The sequence below is a fragment of the Paramisgurnus dabryanus genome, chromosome 24, assembly GCF_030506205.2.
Source record: "Paramisgurnus dabryanus chromosome 24, PD_genome_1.1, whole genome shotgun sequence".
Classification (NCBI taxonomy): Eukaryota; Metazoa; Chordata; class Actinopteri; order Cypriniformes; family Cobitidae; genus Paramisgurnus; species Paramisgurnus dabryanus.
Window position 1 is genome coordinate 24,571,973 of NC_133360.1, and position 24,407 is coordinate 24,596,379.

The 24,407-nt window shown below is 34.2% G+C and overlaps 2 protein-coding genes across 3 annotated transcripts; both read right to left on the reverse strand.

Annotated features, from left to right (window-relative positions):
• Positions 1–8,297: 8,297 nt before the first annotated feature.
• fam20cl (family with sequence similarity 20 member C, like) lies at positions 8,298–16,544 on the reverse strand. Its single transcript, XM_065259582.2, has 11 exons — positions 16,399–16,544; positions 14,337–14,714; positions 14,041–14,216; positions 13,847–13,925; positions 13,446–13,538; positions 12,296–12,411; positions 12,036–12,216; positions 9,638–9,747; positions 9,445–9,526; positions 9,198–9,257; positions 8,298–9,114 (listed from the first exon to the last, which is right to left on the reverse strand). Exons 2-11 carry the CDS (start codon positions 14,708–14,710, stop codon positions 8,868–8,870), a joined length of 1,518 nt encoding a protein of 505 aa, XP_065115654.1. The 5' UTR covers positions 14,711–14,714; positions 16,399–16,544; the 3' UTR covers positions 8,298–8,867.
• A 3,539-nt stretch (positions 16,545–20,083) lies between these two features.
• Positions 20,084–24,142, reverse strand: dnal4b (dynein, axonemal, light chain 4b). 2 transcript variants are annotated; one of them, XM_065259885.2, is made up of 4 exons: positions 24,010–24,142; positions 23,336–23,418; positions 23,133–23,216; positions 20,084–20,802 (listed from the first exon to the last, which is right to left on the reverse strand). In XM_065259885.2, the coding sequence occupies exons 2-4, from the start codon at positions 23,405–23,407 to the stop codon at positions 20,638–20,640; spliced, it is 321 nt and encodes a 106-aa protein (XP_065115957.1). In that variant the 5' UTR covers positions 23,408–23,418; positions 24,010–24,142; the 3' UTR covers positions 20,084–20,637. The 2 variants fall into 2 exon arrangements, with proteins under 2 accessions (XP_065115957.1, XP_065115956.1); XM_065259884.2 differs by having other exon boundaries at positions 23,979–24,103.
• Positions 24,143–24,407: the final 265 nt, after the last annotated feature.

The window sequence follows — 24,407 nt, forward strand, 5'->3', positions numbered from 1 at the left end:
TGATAAGAATTTAACGATTCCGATTCCATTATCGATGTTGCTTATCAATCCGATTCCTTATCGATTCTCTTATCGATTCTCATTGGGTGAGGGAATAAGTACAAATTTGTATGTTTGTATTAACTCGCTTTAATATCTGTTCAGAAGACACAGAACAGAGTATACATACATTATGTCTAGCAACCTCATGAACAAACTTAAAAGTAGGTGAGCTACTTCTTAAAGTAAAGTCCAGGGACCTATAGTCTAGGGCAGTGTTTCTCAACCAGTAAATGTGATAGGAATTAATAAAACAGAACTAGACTGACGTAAAACCTGCAACTTTTGGTCATGCATGCATTTGTTATTTTCTTTTAAAGACATGATGCTGGAAAAAATACAGCAAATAAACCTACCGAAATGCAGAGGCATCTACTGTTGCAAACGGATGCAAACCCTTTACCACAAACTTAGTCACTGCTCGGCAGAGGGGGACACTACTTGAGTATTTTAGTTTCATTTTCCAAGCATCTGTGCTTTATCAGAGTGTTGTCTCGTAAAAAAATTACTTTACTTTACTAACAAATGTTCACTACATTCTAAAGCATAGAATCATACTGTGTATTTATATTGCATATTAAAATTGATTTAATACATAATTACATAAAAATTGTGTACTTTTACTTTTCTTGAGTAAAAGTACTTTTTACTTAAGTAAAAGTAAAAAACATTACTAGATTTTTAATGAACTTAAATATTAAATATAAACCAAAAACTTGAAATTATGAAATGTAGTGGAGTTACAATTATGATAATATTTGGAATGTATGTTTTCAAAAAAATACAAAAACACTGATAAAATACAAATACTTGAAAATGTACTTTTAAATAGAAATACTTAAGTAGTGTCCGCCTCTACTGCTCGGTGAAATGTGTTTATCCTCGCCTCGGTCATTTTATTCCTCCCTGCCTCTGTAAACGGAGTAGCTAGAGGTCCACGAGAGATACTTTCTGCAATCTCTCTGAGCCAGTGTGAGAGCCAGCCAGACTCTGGCCGTCAGCAATTTGATGGACAATGACACCGGATATTATCCGTATAGTAAAAGTTTACATAATGAAATGGCGCTCACATTAACATTAACACATTACCTTCAGATGGCGTCCCGTTAGCTATGCTGGTGCTTGACTCACTGGTGTTGTTGTGTATAGTGTATCAAACACGCGACAGTCCTGCAACGCGACCGTATTGTCTTATGTTCGCGTGAAATATAAGTTACTGATTCAACTGTTTCAGTGTTTCGCGAAGCCTCGCTCTGCCCACCACAAAATATAACCAAACTTTGGATCGTTCTGCCTCGATGCAATGTTTGCTGCGTTCTAAACCAAAACAACACAGCGTGTGTGTGACGTCATTTGCAACGAGCGGAACCGATAAGCGGAATCGTTAAGCAGGCATGCTTACGATTCAATGGAATCGATTCACTGGGAACCGGTTCTTAAGTAGAACCGGTTCTCGATTCCCATCCCTAATGATGATTTCTGGTTCCCAGAATGCTTTGCATGAGGCTGTTATTGTATAGTTTTATTCTGTAAAGATAAAGACTTGTTAATATTTAAAATTTATTTAACTTTGAACAAACTCTTGCCAGTAAATAACATAAATTTAAATCTACGGTAAATTACCGGCAACCTAGCTGCAATACCATTGTAATTTCTTTCAGACTTTTTTTACAGTGTGCTGTCATAGTTTGTGATGCAAATGATATCAGGGCTCGGCGAAAATCGCTTTGTTACTTTCGACGCGTGTTGCTTTTGCCCCGGTTCTCCCCTACCTATTACAGTTAAATAGTAGGGAAGATTCGGGGATAAAGTAACAAAGCGGTTTTCCCCCGAGCCCTCATTCCATTTGCAATCCAAATTATCACAGCATCTTTAACATGCAACCCAAATATCGCATTATTGTGTGACCGTTTTGCGCGTGTAGGTCCAGAAAGCTGTTTTTAACCATGATAAGTATTTTTTTCTTATAACGCGTTCTGTTTCTGATATTTATGTGTTAAAGTATGATCAATCTACAGATTATTTAGTGCTCTAACAAATCTTGAAGTTTGCCTTCTCAGAGTTTTTCAAAATAAAAGTAAATCGGGTTTAAATGTGAGGAGATTCTGTCGGGACGAAAGTAACACTTGCACTTTACTACTGCTAATACTATTGCATTATGTTGAAAATGTATATTATTTTAATTTAATTTCCATGGTGTTCATACTGTTGAATTTTTTTATTTCCAACAATTCAAGTTCGTACTCTCGGGTTGCTTTAAAAAATTCGATAAAACTGAAATTTAAAATAAAATGTAATTTAACTATTTTTTGCAAAGATAAACGACAAAATATATTTGCATATTAATGAGGTCATAGTCATGTATATTTACTAAAATCAAGCGTAACACAAAAAATGCATCTTGTTTTGTTGTGTTACTTTTGACCCACCTGTGTGTTACTTTCGTCCCAGCTGACAGGGTCAAATGCGCTACTTATGTTCAAACCGAATTTATACTGAAGTCGTTTAACACTTGATCAAAATTTCACCTGGTATTGATAGACAACACTTGTGTTGTTATTGACCACAGCAAAAATATATTTCTTTTTAAAACATTATCTTTAAAAAAAAAAAAATCAGAAAAATTGTACTTTCGCACCTGCTCTACCCTACAGAATGCAATTTCAGAAAAAAAGGTATAAGTTGTCAATGGAAAGATATTGAAAAGGTCCTAATATGTACCATTTTGGTACAGATAGGTACCTTTTATATGTAATCAGTTTTTTAAGTCATTTCAAATTACTATTATTTATCTTTAAAAGAAATTTGCTGCTCCAAATTATAAAAGGAAGTTGACTTATTTCAACTATAATTTATAAGTTATAACAACTTATCTCTCAAGTCAATATAAATAATATAGTGCTGGGCAAAGATTAATCGCGATTAATCGCATACAAAATAAAAGTGATTTTTGGCATAATATATGAGTATGTGCTGTGTGTAATTATTATGTATAAATAAATACACACACATTCATGTATGTATTTAAGAAACATTTACATGTTTATATATATTTATTTATATTTTTATATATTCTATATTAAAAATAAATTAAAAATATATATACATAAGTAAAACAATTCTGAAATGAATATATGAATGTGTGTGTGGTTAAATATACACAATAATTAGACACAGTACACGCACATATATTATGCAAAAAATCACTTTTATTTTGTATGCGATTAATCGCGATTAATCTTTGCCCAGCACTAAAATAATAGTAACCTAAAATAACTTACTAAGGCAGCAAATAATTTTTTACACTGCAGTGACAACTTTTGTACTTTCTTGTACATTTTTTTCTGAGAGTGTGGAGAATTTAAAGTGACAGCAAAATGGTCACATTTCACATTCACACAATAAAAAAAGAAGTTGGTTCAACATTAAAAGTAAGTTACTTGCCTTCAAATATTTTTTTAATTCAAGTAATTCAAGTTTTAGTTGACACGGCAATGTTTTAAACTAATATTTTTAGTTATTTAATATATTTAAGTTGAATAAACTCAACATTTTAAGGCAACCAGGTAACTTTCTTTTTTATGCTTAAACAACAAATCTTTTACAGTGTACAAATGATGCCTAAAAGTTGGTCAAACCTGTTATAATGTCTAACACATTTACATTTCTAAAACCATGTCGTGATTGACACCTCGTAAAACTAGGACATCATCACACAAACCACTGTAAATACTTTAATACCATACAAAGGAAAAGATATTATATACTGTAATAAACCGCTGCTAGATAGTATTTACTCCTAACTGTATTCATTGTGACTTTCTCATTAACTGTAGCCTTTGAATAATTTTTGTATTAAAGTTTTTACCTCATGACTTTGATTTAAGTCTCTGTCTTCACCTCACTGATCTTTTTGGCTTTGATGTGCTCACAATTCTAACAGTCATATACATACACAGAATAGCTTATAAATATTAAAAAAGCTGAATTATCAGTATCTATCACTATTGGCATTCTAAATAACAGATTATATGTACAGGCACAGATATTTTGTATCGGTCCATAATTATTATTATGCCACTGTATGTGATATCAGTGTGTCATTGGGTTCACTTCACCAGTGGATAAACAGCAGATACACATGCAGACATATTCAATTCAATTTTATTTATTTAGCGCTTTTCATAATTGGTAATTGTTTCAAAGCAGCTTTACATTAATAGAAGCAGGGAAAAACACAGAAAAATCCTCAGACAACATAAGTAGAAAAATAAAGCGGCTATGAATAAACTTTACAAGCGAGCGAATTGATAATGTAATGTATAGAAGAGGGTGCCAAGTTAAGCCAATGTCAGCTGACTCCCCGATGTTGGAGTCTAAAAAAGACAGACGATATAAGAAATAGATAACTTTTATTAATAATTAAAGTCATTATGTAGTTGCATTAAAGAAGATATTAAGGTCTCACCTCTTTGTTTTTGTCATTCAATTTCTTTTTAGACCACCTTATTTTTTTTCAGGAAAATCCTTTAGGATTATATTTTATATTTAATTTAAAATTCAATTCTGTACTCTAAATTAACTTTAAATTATGACCACCAAACTTTTACTCACCACACCCAGATGGCTGCTATACTGAGTATTTGAACCGCAAACACAATCAGAAAGATGTCAAAATGCAAATGCTCAGCCACTGAGATTTCCACAGGTTCTTTTACACAAAAAAAATAAATAAAATGACACATAATCTTAATGAAGGTTAACAGTTTGGATTATGTAAATTACCACAAAGACACACAACTTGTGTTTTAAAGGAAAACACCATCATTTTTCAATATTTTGCTATGTTCTTACCTTAAAGGAAAAGTATGTAGGATTGTGGCCAAAACTGGTATTGCAATCACAAAACTTGTGGCTAAAACTGGTACTGCAATCACACAACTGGTGGCCAATACACAAAATGACAACATAAACATCAGTTGAGGGCTGCAACTCCACTTTTTAAATGACAATATTCTGGCCAAACCACTGTTGTCAGTGATATAAGTATTTGAAATGAAAATGATTTCTTAATGTCTAGTGATATCAGGGCCATTTTATGATTAATTGATATACATTTCTTACATACTGTTCCTTTAACTTAGACAAATGAATACATACCTATCTTTTTTCAATGCGTGCACTAAGTCTTTGTACAGCGCATCGTGAATGTGTTAGCATTGATCCTAGCCCCATTCATTCCTTAGGATCCAAACAGGGATGAATTTAGAAGCCACCAAACACTTCCATGTTTTCCCTCCTTAAATGAGTAGTTACACAAGTAAGTATGGTGGCACAAAACAAAACGTGGTGATTTTTTTAAGCAAATTTTTTAAACCCCAAATCTAACCCCAACCCCAAGCGACAATGATTTAAAAATAAAAGAAAAAGAGAAAAAAATACGTAAAATGACACTAAAAAGAAAGTCGTGTCACGGACACGAAAAACAATTTATAGAAATTCGTGCTGAGTAACATGAAAAAGACATTTGTGCTCAAGGCTCATGGACACAAACAAATGAATCACATTTTTGTGACTATAACACGACTTGCCGTGAGATCATGTTGCACCCTGCATAGGTTAAATTACAACCCAACTGGTTTGGGTTGATCCCTTTATTATCCAAATAATAGAGTGACTAAATCGATCTAACCTTACTTAATTAAGACTTTTAGGTTTTGACAAACATATGCTGTACTGGCATTACTTGAACTATTTAAAAAATCTACAGGGAGTTTCCCGGACCTTGTTTAGATTTATCCAGCTATTAAATGTTTATTAATTAAACTATTACTTATAACCCTTCATATTACACCTAAACACAAAGGTGCTTCATAGAGGAACAATTTTTGGGTGTATGGTTCCATAAAGAACCTGAAGAACCTTGCTGTTTCAAAAAATAAATGTAGTAAATTAAAGGTTCTTTAGATTATAAAAACTGTGTGATTTCCTGAATTTATTTATTTATTTATTTATTTATTTTTTTTTTTGAGGAAGCAAAACATGGTTCTTCTATAAAGCACCTGGTAACACTTTACAATAAGGTTCATTAGTTAACGTTAGTTAATGTATTAACTAACATAAAAAACCACGAGCAATACATTGTATTTATTAATCTTGGTTAATTTTAGTTAATAGAAATAAAGCTGTTCATTGTTTGTTCATGTTAGTTCACAGTGCATTAACTAATGTTAACAACATTAAACTAATTGCTGAAATTAACATTAACAAAGATTAATAAATGCTGTATAAGTGCAGTTCATTATTATTATTAGTTCATGTTAACTAATGTAGTTAAATAATGTTAACTAATTAACCTTATTGTAAAGCGTTACCAAGCACCTTTGTTTGTTAGAGTGTAGGACACTCCTAGGTGTAGGACTAGACGCCTTTGAACCAGTGTGAATCTCAGGTATAAGTTTTAATAGTTAACTAGTGTAATTATTTACAAATAAAAAAATGCAGTAAAAACGGATCTACACTGTAAAAAATTTCCGTAGAAATTGCAGCTGGGTTGCCGGTAATTTACCGTAGATTTAAATGTATGTTTTTTACTGGCAACATTTTTGTTCAAAGTTAAATGAACATTAAACGTTTACAAGTCTTTGTCTTTACAGAGTAAAAGTAAAAAAACAGCATCAAGCAAATCATTCTGGGAAACAAAATTTGAAGCAAAAAACAGAAAAAGGTTGATGATGATTTCTGGTTCCCAGAATGCTTTGCATGAGGCTGTTATAGTATAGTTTTATTCTGTAAAGATAAAGACTTGTTAATATTTAAAATATATTTAACTTTGAACAAACTCTTGCCAGTAAATAACATACATTTAAATCTACGGTAAATTACCGGCAACCCAGCTGCAATAACATTGTAATTTCTACGGATTTTTTTACAGTGTATAGTTACCCAATTCATGCAAAATGGCACTGATATATGTTAAAACAGCTCAAAAGTCCATTTTAGTCTGAGACTAAGCCCCATCAGATGATATATATGATGATCCATTAGTGGTAATGGATCATCTAAAAATAAATAAATAAATAAAAAATTCTGACAAAATGTTTTATTTCTTATTTATTAACTTAACATATCAGGGTGATTCTCATGAAATAAGACTATGAGGTGTCATGAAATATTTTGATAAAAAAAGTAAATGCAAAGTAAGAGTATGAAAATAAGAAGCATACAGTTACAAACATCTCTTCATGTACTGTTTAGCACATGATTTCAAATGACATCTTACAAACCAATTTGTTTTTTTTTCCACATTTAAGGGGAAAATTTTCATTACCACAATGTGTCCATGACTGGATTTGGGTTCTTTGACATGGAAAATTTATAATAAAAAAATAAAAAGCTTCAGTGCATGTTATACTATAAACATTTACAGTAAAGAAACATGTGGTATTTGGTAATCATTTGTAAATGTAGAGACAATAATAAGGAATATAAATGTGTCCAGCAGGACCAATTTTCTCATCCTCCGCAACAATTTTCAATCATTGTTTAAGCCCTCAATGAACTAACATTTTCAAAAAAATTATTGAAAAGGACACAATTTACTGTGACACTCAAGATGGCTACCAGGTAAGCAGTTCTTATTTTTAGTTCTCATTACCGAAAAATGAGTTTGTAAATGCATATATTTAATGTAATATCATGTTGCGGTAATGATACATTTTTATAATGATAATCTATAAATGTATTATTTAAAATGTAAATAATTTTATAGGAAATGTTTTAAATCCTCTAAAAATAATGGTTATTGTAAGTTCAGACCTTAATCTTATATGTGCAAAAAAGAATTATAAAAAAGAGCGCTTGTCAATGTTTAAACCCTTTACAAGCCGCAAGAATGGCTTAATTTCCAAAAACCTGCAGCAATCGGACAAACAAAAGTGTGTACTCAGACCCCGATGTGGCGCTAAGCCCCTTTCCACATCAAAAACAGTTTTTATAACTATATGGACTTTTTGCGTACGCACACTTTATGATCAAATTTGTGCGCACGTTTTATTAATGAGGCCCCTGAGATCCTGTTTATCTCAACTGGTTGAGCATGGTTCTGGGTTCGATACCCATTAAAAATGACTATGAATAGCTTAAAATATTTACTTTACATCTACTGCCTTGAATTGAAGTGTCTGTTACAGTTATATGTGTATATGATCCGAATTGTCACATTGTGTAGAAGAAGAAGAGACAAAGAGGAATCTGAATCTATTTAAAGGTTTTAATGTTGAAGGTAAGGATAACACTATGACAATAAATGTGCTTATTTATACTCAGTGTGAATGAACTGAACTAGAAAAAGCTGATGGCTGATCATCAGAAACTACAGAGAGAGACAAACAGGAAAAGTGAACAGAAGGAACAACAGAAACGAATACAAACTCAAAGTCAATGAATATTTCAAAATAAGAGTCAAAATGCATACACAAATCATAGAAGACAAGACACAGATCAGTCTGGAGCGGCAGGAAATAAACTTTCTGACAATATGTTCTGCATTTGGTTGAAGCTGATTGGCTACCCTAACAGTTGATCTGGCTTCTCTTTTGCATTTATCTTTAGATTAGAGACACGGTCCTTATTCTTTAATTTTGTAAATCATATCAACATCAAGTCCTATACAACAGATCTTTCTTTGAGTTAGGGTTATGCAAATTAATGCATCTAATGTTCATTTATCCTGTGTTTCAATAAATTAATGTGTAGGCAGCACAACATACAGTATATGACATCACAGTCTCAGATATAAAGCCAATATATGACTGGCCAGTCACATTTTAGCCACTGTAATCGGTGATGTCATCATATATGACGTCACTGTGCAACAGATGCTGCCGCAAACACTCCTGGATGCTTTCGATGACTGTCGCTAGGCGACGGTCCAGAGCTGACAGATGTGGCTCAGTGAGGAGAGGGGCCACGGCCGTAAGGGGGTCCTGAGACAAAGAGGCACGCATGACATCACTCAAGCGATACTCGGGGAGAGAGAGCAGACGTAAACGAAGCAAGGTGGAACGACGAACTCTGAGAGCGAGAGGGAGATTTAAGGAATATTTAAATGCATGACATAATAAAAAGGCTTGACAGATTTGGTGTTTGTTGTATACCTGCAACACTGCACAAGGGGAGCAAGTATGGACGGTTCATCTTTAGAATAGCGTCCAAATCTACAAAACATAGATTCATAGCACTTTTATAGTCAGTAGATACCTTTTGGACTTTAAATGCAACATGAAATACAATATATTAGATCTTGTTGGGTGTGGTTACTGATTTCAAATCTATTCAGTAAACATACAATCGACCACACAAAGTGTTTTATCCATATCTTCTGTAGTGATTCAGGCTACTCACGCTCTTCCGTTGTCTAAGTGTATGATAAACGTGTCATTGTCAAACTTCTCAAAGGTTTCGTAGTGGTGCCTATCCATGTTACCTGAGGGAGGTAGATAAGAGAGATAGAAGATTGCGATGGAGAGCTGAAGTGAGGCTTTATCAAATGTACTTTGCTGCATTACAGAAAGTATTGTGGGGATGCAAGACATACTCATGAGAAAGTCCAGAATGCTCATGTCTATCAGATCCACCAATCGCGTGCCTCGATCATAGGGATGAGAGGTTTTCACTGAATCACAATAGTCTGGGTCTGTCTCCCATCTGTCACAGAAATATATATTATGGAGAGTCTGCTCTACTTTTACTATAGACCGAATAACCTTATAGACATCGCTGTAAATTGCATTAAAATTAAGAGTTTAACTCATACACCGCCAGCCGTTTTTAAAAAAGGTAATATTCATAAAAGTTTAACAAAATGTCTTCCAGGACAATTTTCTTCTATAAATACCGCGGGAAAAATAAATATTTAACACATCAGCATTTTTATCAGTAAGGGGATTTCTAAGTGGGCTATTGACACAAAATTTACACCAGATGTAGCCATCAAGCCAAATTTTGAATTCATACAAAGAAATCTGAACATTTAAGTATACAAGTTGAGTCATAATAAATAAAGTGATATGACCAGAAATAACTATTGAACATTGGGGAATGAGCCAGAATCCCTCCTGAGCAATGCAGACGACTCCGTTCTCTCCATACAAGAGGCGTCTAGAAGCTGTAATCACCAACAAGGCTTTTCTACAAAGTATTAAATAAAGTGTGTTCAATACTAGGAAATGTTTTCTTATAATTGACGAGATAACTTGCAATGGCGGGGAAAGAGTTCATTTGTGGTCCACTAGCAAAAATTCCCACGCCTTCCATTGGCTGACAAACAGGTAGCCCCGCCCCAAACGCATGCTTTTAATGGAGTTATGCATTTCCAAAACGACTTATGCTACGTACACAGCAAACACGAGGCATCACATTACTCGCTCTAAATTACTCGCGGGATTTAATTTCGTGTCATGCCAATTTTTCGCTCGAGTTGAATATTTTCAACTTAGACGAAAATGCGTTTGATGCGAACAGCGTGTTTTTTCGCTGCAAACGCGCCGCCCATATCGCGTCATTCGCATTGCCCCACATAAAAAAATCTTCCAGGAAATTTTTCTTCTAAAGATATATAAACATAAAAATATATCAAATGAAAGAACAGACCCTCTGCTTTCAAACAAACAATAAACAAACAAACAAACAAAACGGGAAAAAACTTTCATCGTATCTATATTTTTTCTCTGCTTATAAACTCCTAAATGTGGGTTTTTTTCTTCAAAAATATTTTTTTAGCAAAAAAACTGAAATAATAGCATTTTTGTGATGGAACTTTGTTAGAGATCAGATTCAGAACGATTATCAAAACATAAACGGAGTGTACAATTAAAAGATATTTTTTGTTTATAGTTTTTTATAAATTGTAAATCACGTTATTACAGATAACCCTAAAACCTCATCAGTAACACGTTTTTATGCAAATGTTTTCTCTTAAATGATGAGATATCTCATCAATGGCAGGGAAAGAGTTAATAGTGCCTCAAATCTACATTGTTTACGCATTTACAAATGGTTTTCTTTAAGCTGTGTCTAAACACTTTAGGGGCCCTATCTTGCAACCAGCGCAATTGACTTTGTCAGTGACGCATGTATCATTCGTATTTTGCACCGGCGCACAGCGGGTTTTTCCCTCCACAGACGCACGTCGGCAAACTAGGGAATGAACTTGCGCTCCCTGGGCGGTTCAGCGCAAAAAAAGAGGCGTGTTCCGGCGCAAACCATCCCTGGTGCTATTTTGCAGTTTCAAAAAACAATTGCGCCACTGACCAGAAAAAAAAAGTTTAAAGTCAGTGGCGCGTTGCGCGTTGTTCATTATGCTATTTTAAGGGCGCATGCTTGACCATAATGTATAGCGAGCACAACGCGCACACACTTTGCATCTAATCTACACAGATGCAACAGTTACTTTTGCAAATCATAAATTGTTACACTAAAAAATATTAATACACGAGATAAGGGAAATCATAGTGGTGAGCATTGTGGATATAGTTTTTTATTTATTGTGTGGCTGCGTTAAAAAATTCTCATGCAAATAACGATTAAAATATTTTCATAAGTTTGTTGTGTGGCTGTATAACGTTTATTTTATTTTTAATAATAATTAAAATGTTTTCATAAGAAACCTTAATGTATATGAGTCCGATTTCAAAGCCCCCAAACCCTTTCAGCGGTGAGGGTGGACGCAGCGATGTCCTCTGCTGGCGTCTGTGTAGAGGTAGATCCACCTCCCGTTGCATGGCGTGCCCGATTTATTTAAAATAGCAACAGCGCCCAAGATCCGCCCACAAACTCACTTGCGCGTTGCGCTTTGCACTTGCGTTTCAGATCGTTAAAATAGGGCCCCTTATCTTCATAAGTAAATAAATAAATGTCCCAATGTTCACCTTCCAATATCACATTATTTAGATACCTATGGATGTATAGCCAACTTTAGATAACACTTAACTCACACTGCCAGCTTGCTTCGGCTATAAGAGCGTCTCCACGGACTCCGCCACGACCTGCGAGGAGCCAAAGACACGTCTGGCAACATAGTGGCCATAGACCCCTCGATTATACGTGGACGTCCACAAATCGCATGCTCCGTGGAACAGTAATACGAACATTGGCCATAAAAACACGAATTCCCTACTACAGAAAGAGAAAGACGAGAGTGTGACAAACCAAAATACATCAAAACAGACCATGTTTTACATAAAGAGGAACAAACCTGGGGAAGTGAAAAATGTTGTGGCCAGTTTATGGTCTGTGGTGACGTCTTTGATCTCTTTTATTACATTCACAAGCCTACCAACCACTGGCGGCATCCTTCTGAAACCCAGTATCCTTATTGTGAAAGAAAAAGAGAGATGAACGTTTAAAACATACTGGCATAAACTTTAAAAAATATTACTTGTTGCACTTAAAGGTGCAGTGTGTAATTTTTAGAAGCATCTCTTGACCGAAATGCAAAATAATATACAAAACAGCAGTCACCAGTAGGGATGCACCGATAGGATTTTTTTGGGCCGATACCGATACCGATTTAAGCAGACAACTTATGGCCGATACCGATGCCGATACCGATATTAAACACTTTTAGCCTACAATATTATACAGTTTGTCTATTAGCTAGTTTATTTCTGCATCAAATTATTTTTACTGAACATGGATTGGATCTAATTAACATTCAACTGACCAACATAATAAGAGGCACAAATTAAGCTAAAACAAATATAATAAGACAACATGACAACCTTCAAAGGTGGTTTTTGCTATTCAGCATTTCTTTTATTAACAACATTAACAAATTTTTTTTACATATATATTTGATTTCTTTAATAAACATAAATAATGCCAGTGCTATTGCTTTAAACAGAGTATAAATATTGCTACTTCAAAAAAGTTGGACTTCTTGCCCCACTAAAGTGCTGTCTGTTTCTTTTATTGTCCAAGACATTTGAGCCAGCTCAACAAAGGTTTTCTGTCGGTGCTTAAGTATAGACAGGCTTAAGTATTGACAGGCACGCCGCTACATACGCATACAGATTCCTGCCTTTATTAAAGAGAAAAATATGTTCAGCCCCTCCTTCCGAAGCTTTGAATATTTGATTTGATTTCTACTAGAGCTTTGAAGCTCAAAGAATTGTATTCGGAACAGCCCTAGTGCACACCCAAACATTAAATCATTTTAATTGAACAACAGACATGCAATTCATTGACTTTATGCGGTTAATTAATAAACAATCGGTATCGGCCTTTCTCGTGCTATTGCCGATATGCCGATGGTTTCAAATTCATCAAAAATCGGCCGATAAATATCGGCGGCCGATGCATCGGTGCATCACTAGTCACCAGCCACCACTGGTCTGCTATCTTACCTGTCAAGGTGGAATGCTGCGATCTCTGCGTTGTGTCTTTCAAAGTCAGAGAAGTAATACAGATTGGCATTGGTCTCCTCATGTCGTTCCTGTCTTCAGATGAATGAGAATAATTTTGAGTTATATAAACATATCAGAGCTGCTGCACCATAATACAAACTTTTATTTTTTGTAACTCAAAAGTAAATCTATTTCAAGCATCTCTCTTTAACTCTTTCCCTACCAGCATTTTTTAAAAAGTTGCCAGCCAGCGCCAGCATTTTTTGTAATTTTCGCAAAATACAGATTGCCGTAAAAACTCGTCATTGGCAGGGAAGCATTTTTGGCGAGGGAATAGTTAAGCATTAATGTGTGCTAAAAAGAAAATAAAATTTTTCATGTTGCTCATGTTTGGGTCTCACTTCATGGGTTTGAAGAGCGCCTGTCCATAATTAGGAAATGACATCACCAACTTCAGCTGCGTCCCGCCAGATTTGTGCACTGGGAAAAACATCACCAGAGAAACTTTACAAAGGGCTTTGTGCTCCCTCTCAGCTGTGAGCTTGTGTCCTTTTTTTTTTCTCATACAAAATCTTTACGTTGCAAAATTGCCTACCTGCACTCACGATGCGGTGGGTTGCCAGTTGCCTAATCAGCCCTGGCAGGTTGGGGTCTTTGTGTCCATACATCTGCCAGCGTGATATACCAAGGTGAAAGCGTAGCCAGGGTGGATGCGTCTCTGTGCTGGTGTTCCACTGGACAGGATCGTAACCGTCCTCATTGGCACTCAGCCTACAATGGGAACAACGTTAACAGATCATAAGATTTTGACTTTGAAAATATTTTTGTACAGTAGAAAAGTGCATCTTTAAATGCAGACAAATAAAAGTGATGATGTCATAACGTTCTCACCACTGCTGTGTGCTATGCTGTACTTCCTCATTTGTTTTTGTCCGAACCTTCAACAGCCGGTCACCGTCAGGAACCAGTGGAGTGGGCAAATTGTACAACGGGTGAGAAAACAGAGCCTCCAGTTTGGCACGGTCTGCCGCTGCACCTCTTGTTCCCTTCTCCGTGATGTCACTTCCTGCAGTGGCCGCGGTGCTCACTGATGCATTGTGTTTGGAAAGGCTTATAGAGGAATGGATGTCAGGGTATGAACGCACCTCGCAGGGAGCGTGGTATATGGTCAGCATTAGCAAAACCAAAAGAAAGTGCAGACTCAGGAAGAAAACTACCAACCATGTGCGCAAAGTCCGTGAACGCCGGCGCATACATACCCTCATATTGCTGAAAAGAATTGTAAAGAGTCTTAAAGGGACACTCAATTTTTTTTAAATATGCTAATTTTCCAGCTCCCCTAGAGTTAAACATTTGATTTTTACCTTTTTGGAATCCATTCAGCTGATCTCCGGGTCTGGCGGTACCACTTTTAGCATAGCTTAGCAAAATCCATTGAATCTGATTAGACCATTAGCATCGCGCTCAAAAATGACCAGAGTTTTGATATTTTTCCTATTTAAAACTTGACTCTTCTGTAGTTACATCGTGTACTAAGACCGATAGAAAATTAAACGTTGTAATTTTCTAGATCGATATTGCCAGGAACTATACTTTTATTCTGGAGTAATAATCAAGGACTTTGCTGCCGTAACATGGCTGAAGGAGGCGCAATGATATTACGCAGCACCTGAAAATAGTCCCCTTAGTAACTTCCAATGGCAGGGGACTATTTTCGGCTGTTGCTTAAAGCAACACCAAAGAGTTTTTTTTACCTTAAAATAACGTTTCCAAAAAAGTTTCAGTGGTTCATCCACTCAAAACACGGTGAATGGCACTTTCATATTCGCTTTGCAGCCCTCTATCGGCCAAAACCGCACTAAAGAAGTTTCCGACCGTCGGGTAGTGGTCCTGTAGTTCGAGTGAAAACTACAAAAACTTGCTTTACGGCAGACCTACAATCCAATCAGAGCCAGCTATGCTGCAGTATTTACTACAGTGCTAATGAACAATTACGCTTCTAACCTGTAGGGGGAGAAAAGAGCAATAATTCTTAAGTGTTGCTTTAATATCATTGCGCCTAGAAAATCACAACTTTTAATTTTCTGGCGGTCTTGGTACACGATGTAACTACAGAAGAATCAAATTTTAAATAGAAAAAATATCTAAACTCTTTGGTTATTTTTTAGCGCAATGCTAATGGTCTAATCAGATTTAATGGATTATGCTAAGCTATGCTAAAAGTCGTACCGCCAGACACGGAGTGTAATGGCTTCCCTTTGAATCTAGCCATTTCTGGTGGGAAAGTAAAATTGACACTACTCCATAGCTGAAATGAGGATGATTTAATTGAAAAGTTTCAAATACAAGTGAAAAATACATCCAACTCCATATTGTGTATGTAGGTCAAAAAACTCCCTTCCCACTTACCCTTGCCACATCACTTCCTGTCTAATATGGCTACCCACAGGAAGTGCCAAGGCAGGTACAATTCTTACCATTCACCGCAGGGGGAGCACAGAACACCATAAAACAAGTGAACATGAACATTGAGATATTAAAAACTATATTTACAATATTAGCTGAATGGATTCCAAAACGGTAAAAATCAAACGTTTAACTCTAGGGGAGCTGGAAATTAGCATATTTAAAAAAAAAAAGTGGAGTGTCCCTTTAAAGGAATTGTTTAAAAGTAAAACATTTACTCGTTTCAAACCCATATGTTTTATTCTTCTGTGACACACAAAAGCAAAATGTTGACAGTCTTAGTTGCCATTCACCTTTTTATTGCATTTCTGTGTACAATAAAAATTAATACAGCCTTAAGTCCTTAAAATTCTGCCGAAGATTGGGTCAGATGGGTTTGAAACAACATGAAGGTAAGTAAATGACAAGAGTCATTTATGATTGAAGTATCCCTTTAAATTTAAGCCATGTATAGTCAAGATGTTAAAGAATATACAGCAAACCTTACCCGTCTTCAAGTCTTTCTCCTCAGAGCAACTGGTTTAAAAGAAAGCTAATTTCGTTCTTTAGCCCTGCTTGTTCTCTTTCTCTCACTCATTCCCTCAAACATTACAGAGGAGAGATGCCAGGTCAGGTTGATCTGAATAAAAGTGTGTTTACTCATTACTAGATTTATCTTCTAACCAAACAGTGTGCATTTAAGTTGTCCTCTACACCAAGGATAAAGTTTATAAATTCATAAAAGACCCCCAGATATGATCATTCCCTTGCAAGTTTCTCTTTTGCATTGCCCAGAAATGCATAGTTTTATAAGTCACCAACATATATGATATACAGTATATTTACACCAGGAAAAGTTTGCAATAACAAACAGATCAACTGTGTTATGTAGGGAATGCAAAAAAAAAACAATGTTTTCACATGTATATCTGATAGGGTTGCCAATGCCATCGCAATACAGTTTCCTAAATTAAAGGAGCCACATAGTTTACACATTTTGGCACATTTTACCCCTACACCATTGCATTCTTACAGATACAAGATTAAGTCAAACTATAAAATAAGAAACTTTGCTATGTTAATAATCTTTAAGAACTGAATGGGACCACATCACCTTCTGAAACACACGCGTGGTGACACGTCTCTCACGCATACATTCGCCCACAATCGCATCATATCTAATCGTGTCACTTTTGATGAATAATCTTGGTGGAAAACACCTCAAACCGTCTGGTGTTTATGCCATGCAGGATAGTTTTGACTGGCATGACATGCGATCAGATACAAGCACAGAGAAGCTTAGATACACAAGGATGTGAAGAATGTGGTGTTACTGAATGCTAATTATGAAAGAGATGACAGATAGGCTTATAAACACTTATAAAGGACACATTCACACCATTGAGGATTCGTTTTAAGGATGCACCGAAATGAAAATTCTTGGCCGAAACCGAAAACAAGGAAATCAAGGCTGAAAACCGAAAAACTGAAAGAAATTATGGCAATTATTAGTACCATTGCATATATGGCTATGGCTGTGTACTAACTTACTAAAATCAAAGCATTGCAATTGCATAAATCACAGGTCGCAGTTTCTGTTTGCGTCATCACATTTTGGCCGTATTGTTTCAGTGATAAAAGTCTTTCAAAAAAAAGCTCTTTTGGGACATTTTCGGACGAAAATGTTCGGTGGCAAAATATTGATCATATATGATCATTTATATCTTGTGGTTTGCCAAGTAACATACTGTAGGAAATGCAAAGGCACTTTTAAAGCAAAGTATGAGTGTGCCTATAAACTCTTTAAAAGAGTGTTTATTAAAGGGGACATATCATGATAATCTGACTTTGCTATCGCTTGTATCAACCTAGAAAATGTGAAAATGATTAAGCAAGTAACTTAGTTTTGGTAAACCATTCTCTGCAAGCATGTAAAAAAAGGTCATTGAAATTTGGCTCCCTTTGTGATGTCACAAGGGGATAATACCGCCCCTTAATCTGCAATACCCAACCACAGCACTGCCATTTAGTGCAGACATCAGCTCATTTGCATTTTAAAGAACACACCCATAAACGGAAAATTGACAATTTTCACATACAATAATAAATTATATGTAAGGTATTTTTAAGCTAAAACTTCACATATGTACTCTGGGGACACCAAAGATTTATTTGAGATTTGGTGAAATGTCCCTTTTAAGTGACATGTTAGAAAAGCTTAACTGTGGTTGATATAGATGATATTTCTCAATGAAACATCAAACTTAGATCTGCACAATGACAGGCAGGTACATTTAAAGAAATAGTTTACTCAATAATAAAAAAAATCCATTACTTATTCATTCGTTTCTGCATTAAATGTTTTTAATTTTTGGAAGACAAAATATATCATTTTGATGCATATTTCAGCTGATTGTTCATATGCAATGAATTTAAAATAATGATAAAAAATTTAAAAGGTCACCAAATATGATATTCTATGTTGTTTGAACATAATTGTGTGTCGCATGTGTCGCCACTACACAACCATCCTGTAATATACACTGTAAAAAAAATCCATAGAAATTGCAGCTGGGTTGCCGGTAACTTACCATAGATTTAAATTTATGTTTTTTACTGGCAACATTTTGTTCAAAGTTAAATGAACATTAAACATTTACAAGTCTTTGTCTTTACAGAGTAAAGTAAAACTAAAAAAACAGCATCAAGCAAAACATTCTGGGAAACAAAATCTGAAGCAAAAACAGAAAAAGGTTGATGATGAATGCTCATGCCTTGAGGCTGTTGTATATTTTTATTCTGTAAAGATAAAGACTTGTTAATATTTAAAAAAAAATTAACTTTGAACAAACTCTTGCCAGAAAATAACAAATTTAAATCTACGGTAAATTACCGGCAACCCAGCTGCAATACCATTGTAATTTTTACGGAATTTTTTAACAGTGTATCAATATAAATATGAAAAGATATAGATATAAAGAAAATATATAAATCTGCCAACTCCTTTGTTCTAAATCCCTATAAAACCTCAACAGTCTCATGGGAAAAGCTTTTGGCATTTTCTAAGCAAACTGACATCACACTGCCAAGGCCCCGCCCACAACCATCCACAGTTAGACCACAGTTAGGTAATTATTTAAATTTTAAATCTTCTTTAGTAAGATGTAAGGTAAAGTAAGGTGTTTGTCTTTATTAAACATGGTGTGTTTTCAGTATAACAGTAAACTGCGAGGGAAGCAGCAGCTCATTTGCATTTAAAGAGACACACACAAAAAGCCTTTTTTAACATGGTGTTATAAATGACTTATATTGTATTTGGTCCTGAAACTTCACAGGCACATTCTGGGGACACCTGGGACTAATATTACAACATATTGAAAAATTGCCATAGGTGACCTTTAAATCTAGGGATTGACGCTATCCTTGTAGCCTACTGTAAGTGCAAATGAGATATGGAAGAGAGTATTTAGCAATAATGTAATCTTTTAATAACAACTTTCTATGTTACAAGTAGGAAATATTTAAAAGTGAATAAAAGGTCATTTAAAGCACATAAAGGCTAATGTGTGTGTAAATTGCACATAGGGCACAGTAACCTGGTCAATGTGTCTCTCTAAGTAAATTCAGATTTGTACACTCTCTTGTGCAATAATCTGTCAATAACACACACCTCAAAAACTTTACCCTCAAAATGTGAATGTTTGCACCAAACTTGGTTGAGCCTACAGTATGTTGCTTGACATCATTTATGTTTTAAAGGGATAGCTCACCCAAAAATCAAAATACTGTCATTATTTACTTATTCGTCTCATGTTGTTTTAAACCTGTATGAGTTTCTTTCTTCTGATGAACATAAAATAAGATAAGATATTTATTACACAGTTAATGGTACCTATTGACTTCCATAGTATTTCGTTTTTCCTACTATGGAAGTCAATGAATACTCAACTCTTCTTTAGAACAACATAAAGGTGAGTAAGATATAATGAATTTTCATTTTTGAGAGAACTTTCCCTTTAAAATAACTCCCTCTACAGTCCTTTTATTATATTACATTAAATCTATCAACAAGCCAGACACAGGATGTGGTTTAGACAGCTTTAACCACAAGTTATCACACAATCTAACCACTGCTCATAATATCAGTTTCATGTTTAAAGAGCAAACACAATAAGTACAACTTTTACTTTTAAAGGTCTTTTATTACATAAGATATTAATAGTCATTAATTGCATTTATTCTAATAATTAAAACAAACATACAATACAGCTGTATAAAATTTACAATTACAGCCTATAAAATATCAGAAGTTTTAAAAACGGCTAATATGTATTCACATATTAATTAAAAAATAGCCTTTTATATTATAAAAATACAATATCTGTCAGAAGAAATGAAAGAGGTGGATTTTAGAAATACAAAACAGAGTATAAAAGTAATGGACAGACAGAAAGATGATGTGACAAATAGATGAATAATAAAACACACAGATGGCATATCAGCTTCAAGGAAGACGAGGACAAAATGCAACTTTCAAAATAAACTTCAAGAAATGAATCTATGACCCTGTACGGTAGTGAACTGATAAGAAAACAACACAAAAAAATTTATTTTTCCAGCACACACACAAGTGTATAAAGTTGTTGGAAAGCATAAGGCAAATTGAAGATTTTGTTCTTGCCCGTTGGTTTGGCTTTGTAGTGTGCTTGTGTTTGCCGAACAGTCTGTGTTTGTGAGGCGCTCTGGGCTAGGAACACTTCCATACACACACTGCCAAACTTCCACCGAAAAACATGTAGAGTAAATTCTTCATTTCGTGCGTAATTTCAAAACCGAAGCCCTCGCCAATCACCACATGCCAAGAGCTTCCAAACTTCTTATCCATGGACTCTTTTATCATTTTAGCCGCGCTCTGTTACGAAAGAAAAATCACGAATTAGATCTTGTTTGGTTCTCCTTGATGGCAATGAGATTAAAAAAAAGAGCGAATGGGAATTTGTATTAAATATCTTTTAGGGTGTGTAGGGAGAAATATCTACAGTGTTGTAGGGTGCATTTATTTTAGGGCTGGGCAAAGATTAATCGTGATTAATCGCATACAAAATAAAAGTATTTTTTGCATAATATATATGTATGCACAGTGTAATAATTGCTTTGTATATATCAATACACACACACACACACACACACACACACGCATGTATGTATTTAAGAAATGTGTACGTATGTGTGTGTGTATATATATATATATATATATATATATATATATATATATATATATATATAATATAATATAATATAATATAATATAATATATACACTGCAAAAAATGACTTTCTTACTTAGTATTTTTGTCTTGTTTTCAGAAAAAATATCTAAAAATTCTTAAATCAAGATGTATTTTCTTGATGAGCAAGATGACCTAAGAAAATAATACTATTTTTTAGCCAAAAAATATACAATTTAAGTGAATTTGTGCTTAAAACAAGCAAAAATATCTGCCAATGGGGTGAGAAAATTTTACTTGAATTAAGTGTTTAAGAAAAAAGAAATCTTATTTCACAATTTTTTTTCTCACCCCATTGGCAGATAATTTTGCTTGTTTTAAGGACAATTTCACTTAAATTGTATATTATTTGTCTTAAAACTAGACTTATTTACTAAGGTCATTTTGCAAAAAAGCATCTTAATTTAAGAATTTTTAGTTATTTTTACTAAAAAACAAGACAAAAATACTAAGTAAGAAAGTCATTTTTTGTTTTTATATATATATATATAAATTAATCACAATTAATCGCATACAAAATAAAAGTGATTTTTTTTGCATAATATATGTGTATGTACTGTGTGCAATTATTATACATATTTAACCACACACACATACATATATTAATTTTTAGACATTTTTATTTATATATAATATACATTTTTTTTTACATTTATATATCATATAGAATATATAAAATATTAATAAATATACATACATGTAAATGTTTCTTAAATACATACATGAATGTATGTGTATTTATAAATACATAATAATTACACACAGCACACACTCACATATTATGCAAAAAAAATACTTTTATTTTGTATGCGATTAACCTTTGCATTTAATATTGATATTTTGATATAGTTTATATTATATTTATTATATTGTATATATATAACATTTATTTACAAACAATAAAAACACAAATATATTATGCAAATACAAACTTGTATTTTGTATGCGATTAATATTTTTAAGAGCCCTAATTCATTTACATCACATAATTTTCAACTAAAACTGAACTTTATTTATATTAAGGGATGGTTCACCCAAAATTGAAAATTCTGTCATCATTTCCTCTTTCATGATGTTACAAACCAAGCCGAATATTATGAGCCCCATTCACTTCCATATTAGGAAAAAATAATACTATGGAAGTGAATAGGGCTCATGAACGGTTTATTTACAAACATTCCTTAAAATATCTTCCTTCGTGTTCAACAAAACATAGAAATGTATACAGGTTTGTAACAACATGAGGGAAAGTAAATGATAAGAAAATTTACATTTTCGGGTGAACTATCCCTTTAAGCCGTTCATTTACATAATAACTGAATTTTTTTTTGGGGGGGGGGGTGAAAACTTTTGAAAATAGGTTTCAAAGTGCATGTTTTTGAAAGCGATACCGTTATTGTCTAAATGTAAACTACTGAAATGCATATTTGTGAAAACAGTCGCTGTGTCCAAAAACTCTTCCATAGTTTTATACATATACTAAATGAAAATCAGTATAGGCGAGTAGTATGTCTAGATCCGGGTAGGTGAAAGGTACCCGAATGACCTACTACTTAAATGTGCATTCGACGGACACTTTACTATCCCCTAGTATCCCGTGAACCCCTGGAAAGGAGTCTACCAAAGTAGAAGAAGAATTAGAGGGGTCGTCATATTAAAAAATTTATCATATGTATGCATAATATGTGTTTAGACGTTGTGTGACATCGCCAGCTACTGGCCTGGCATGTATAATACAAATCCATGTGAACAGCAAAACTTTCTGTTTTTTGTACATGGTTGTTATATGTAGATGTTCCCCTAAACTAAGCTCAGTTATGTGCAATCAAAAGTGCGATTTCTAGCTCTATACTGTCACTTAAGGTCGTAATTTGTGTTTTTGTAGAAATAAATACAATAAATAAATAAAACATTGCAATGACTGTAGTAACGTTCACTACATATAACACACATACCTCATTATTAGTGGCAAACTTTTCACATGCTGTAACACAGAGCTCCATGGTCTCCACCCTCATCTCCTCGGACATATCTGTGTGCTTAAGACAAAAACTATGTAACCTGAGACAGTTTAAATCGGTAAGGTTTCTAAATCAGATTACTGGATCATGTAGTAGAGAATCAAATGCATTTATAAAGGAGAGAGGTGATGCTTTACCCGTATAAGAGGGAAACTATGCAGTCTCTTGTAGTCTGCCTCATCTTTCTTGTTGTCAGTTGTCTCTGCCATTGCCTTCCCCTCTGTGTTAAGAAATAAAACACTGGTTTAAAGATATTAAAAAGGTTAGATGCAATGCATTGATCCATATCTTTGTTATAGTAGATCATGACCCTGTTGCAGCTGTATTGGTTAGCATGGACAAATAAATAAAAATATAAGTTAGCTGATCATTGTTTAGGTAAAACAATCATACTGTTTTTACTTTTTAATATAAACACAAATGTTTGCATGCTAGCCTGATAATGTACTGAGGTGTTACCACAGTACAGTTACAATGTCAGATGGTAATACTGTAATACATAGCAAAATGCATCAAGAAACTTCACGAGTTTACAGTGTGAAATACGTTAAATGAATATTATTTATGTAAAATATCAAACATCAATGTTAGTACCATATGCCTGAATATATCTAGGTAAGCAGTCACTGGTTTCATGAGCAAACAGTTAGCAAGCTAGCATTGTAAGCTAATTTGGTTTGCTAGGTTGCTATGCCGCTTCCTTTAAAGAGTATCCATTAACCATTTTTGATCGTAGCATACTATTTAAATGAAAAATTGATGTTTGCTCTATTTACGTACCGTTATGAATGAAAAATGAAGTGCAATGTACCTAAAACAACGTCGCTAGGGAGACATGCCGACCATGGCAACCACTCCTACGCGACCGTAGCCGGCGTAGCTCCGCCCCCAGTTCAACGTTATTGCCCGTGATTGATCCGAAGACGTGTCACTCATTCAAAAGGCTGAAAACCATAGATATGTATAAAGGCCTTTATACATATCTATGCTGAAAACGAGTACTAAAAAAGCCCCCTGACGAGTATTTTTTTTACTGATATAATAAAACATATTGCTTTGAATAAATGCAAGTTATGCTTGGATACTCGATTATGCAGAGGGGAGAAAATAGTATAGAAATAATACATTTTATATTTATTTATATTCATTTTTTTTACATTTTAAATTTATTTATTTATTTTCTTACTTACTTAGGCTACTTACTTAAAA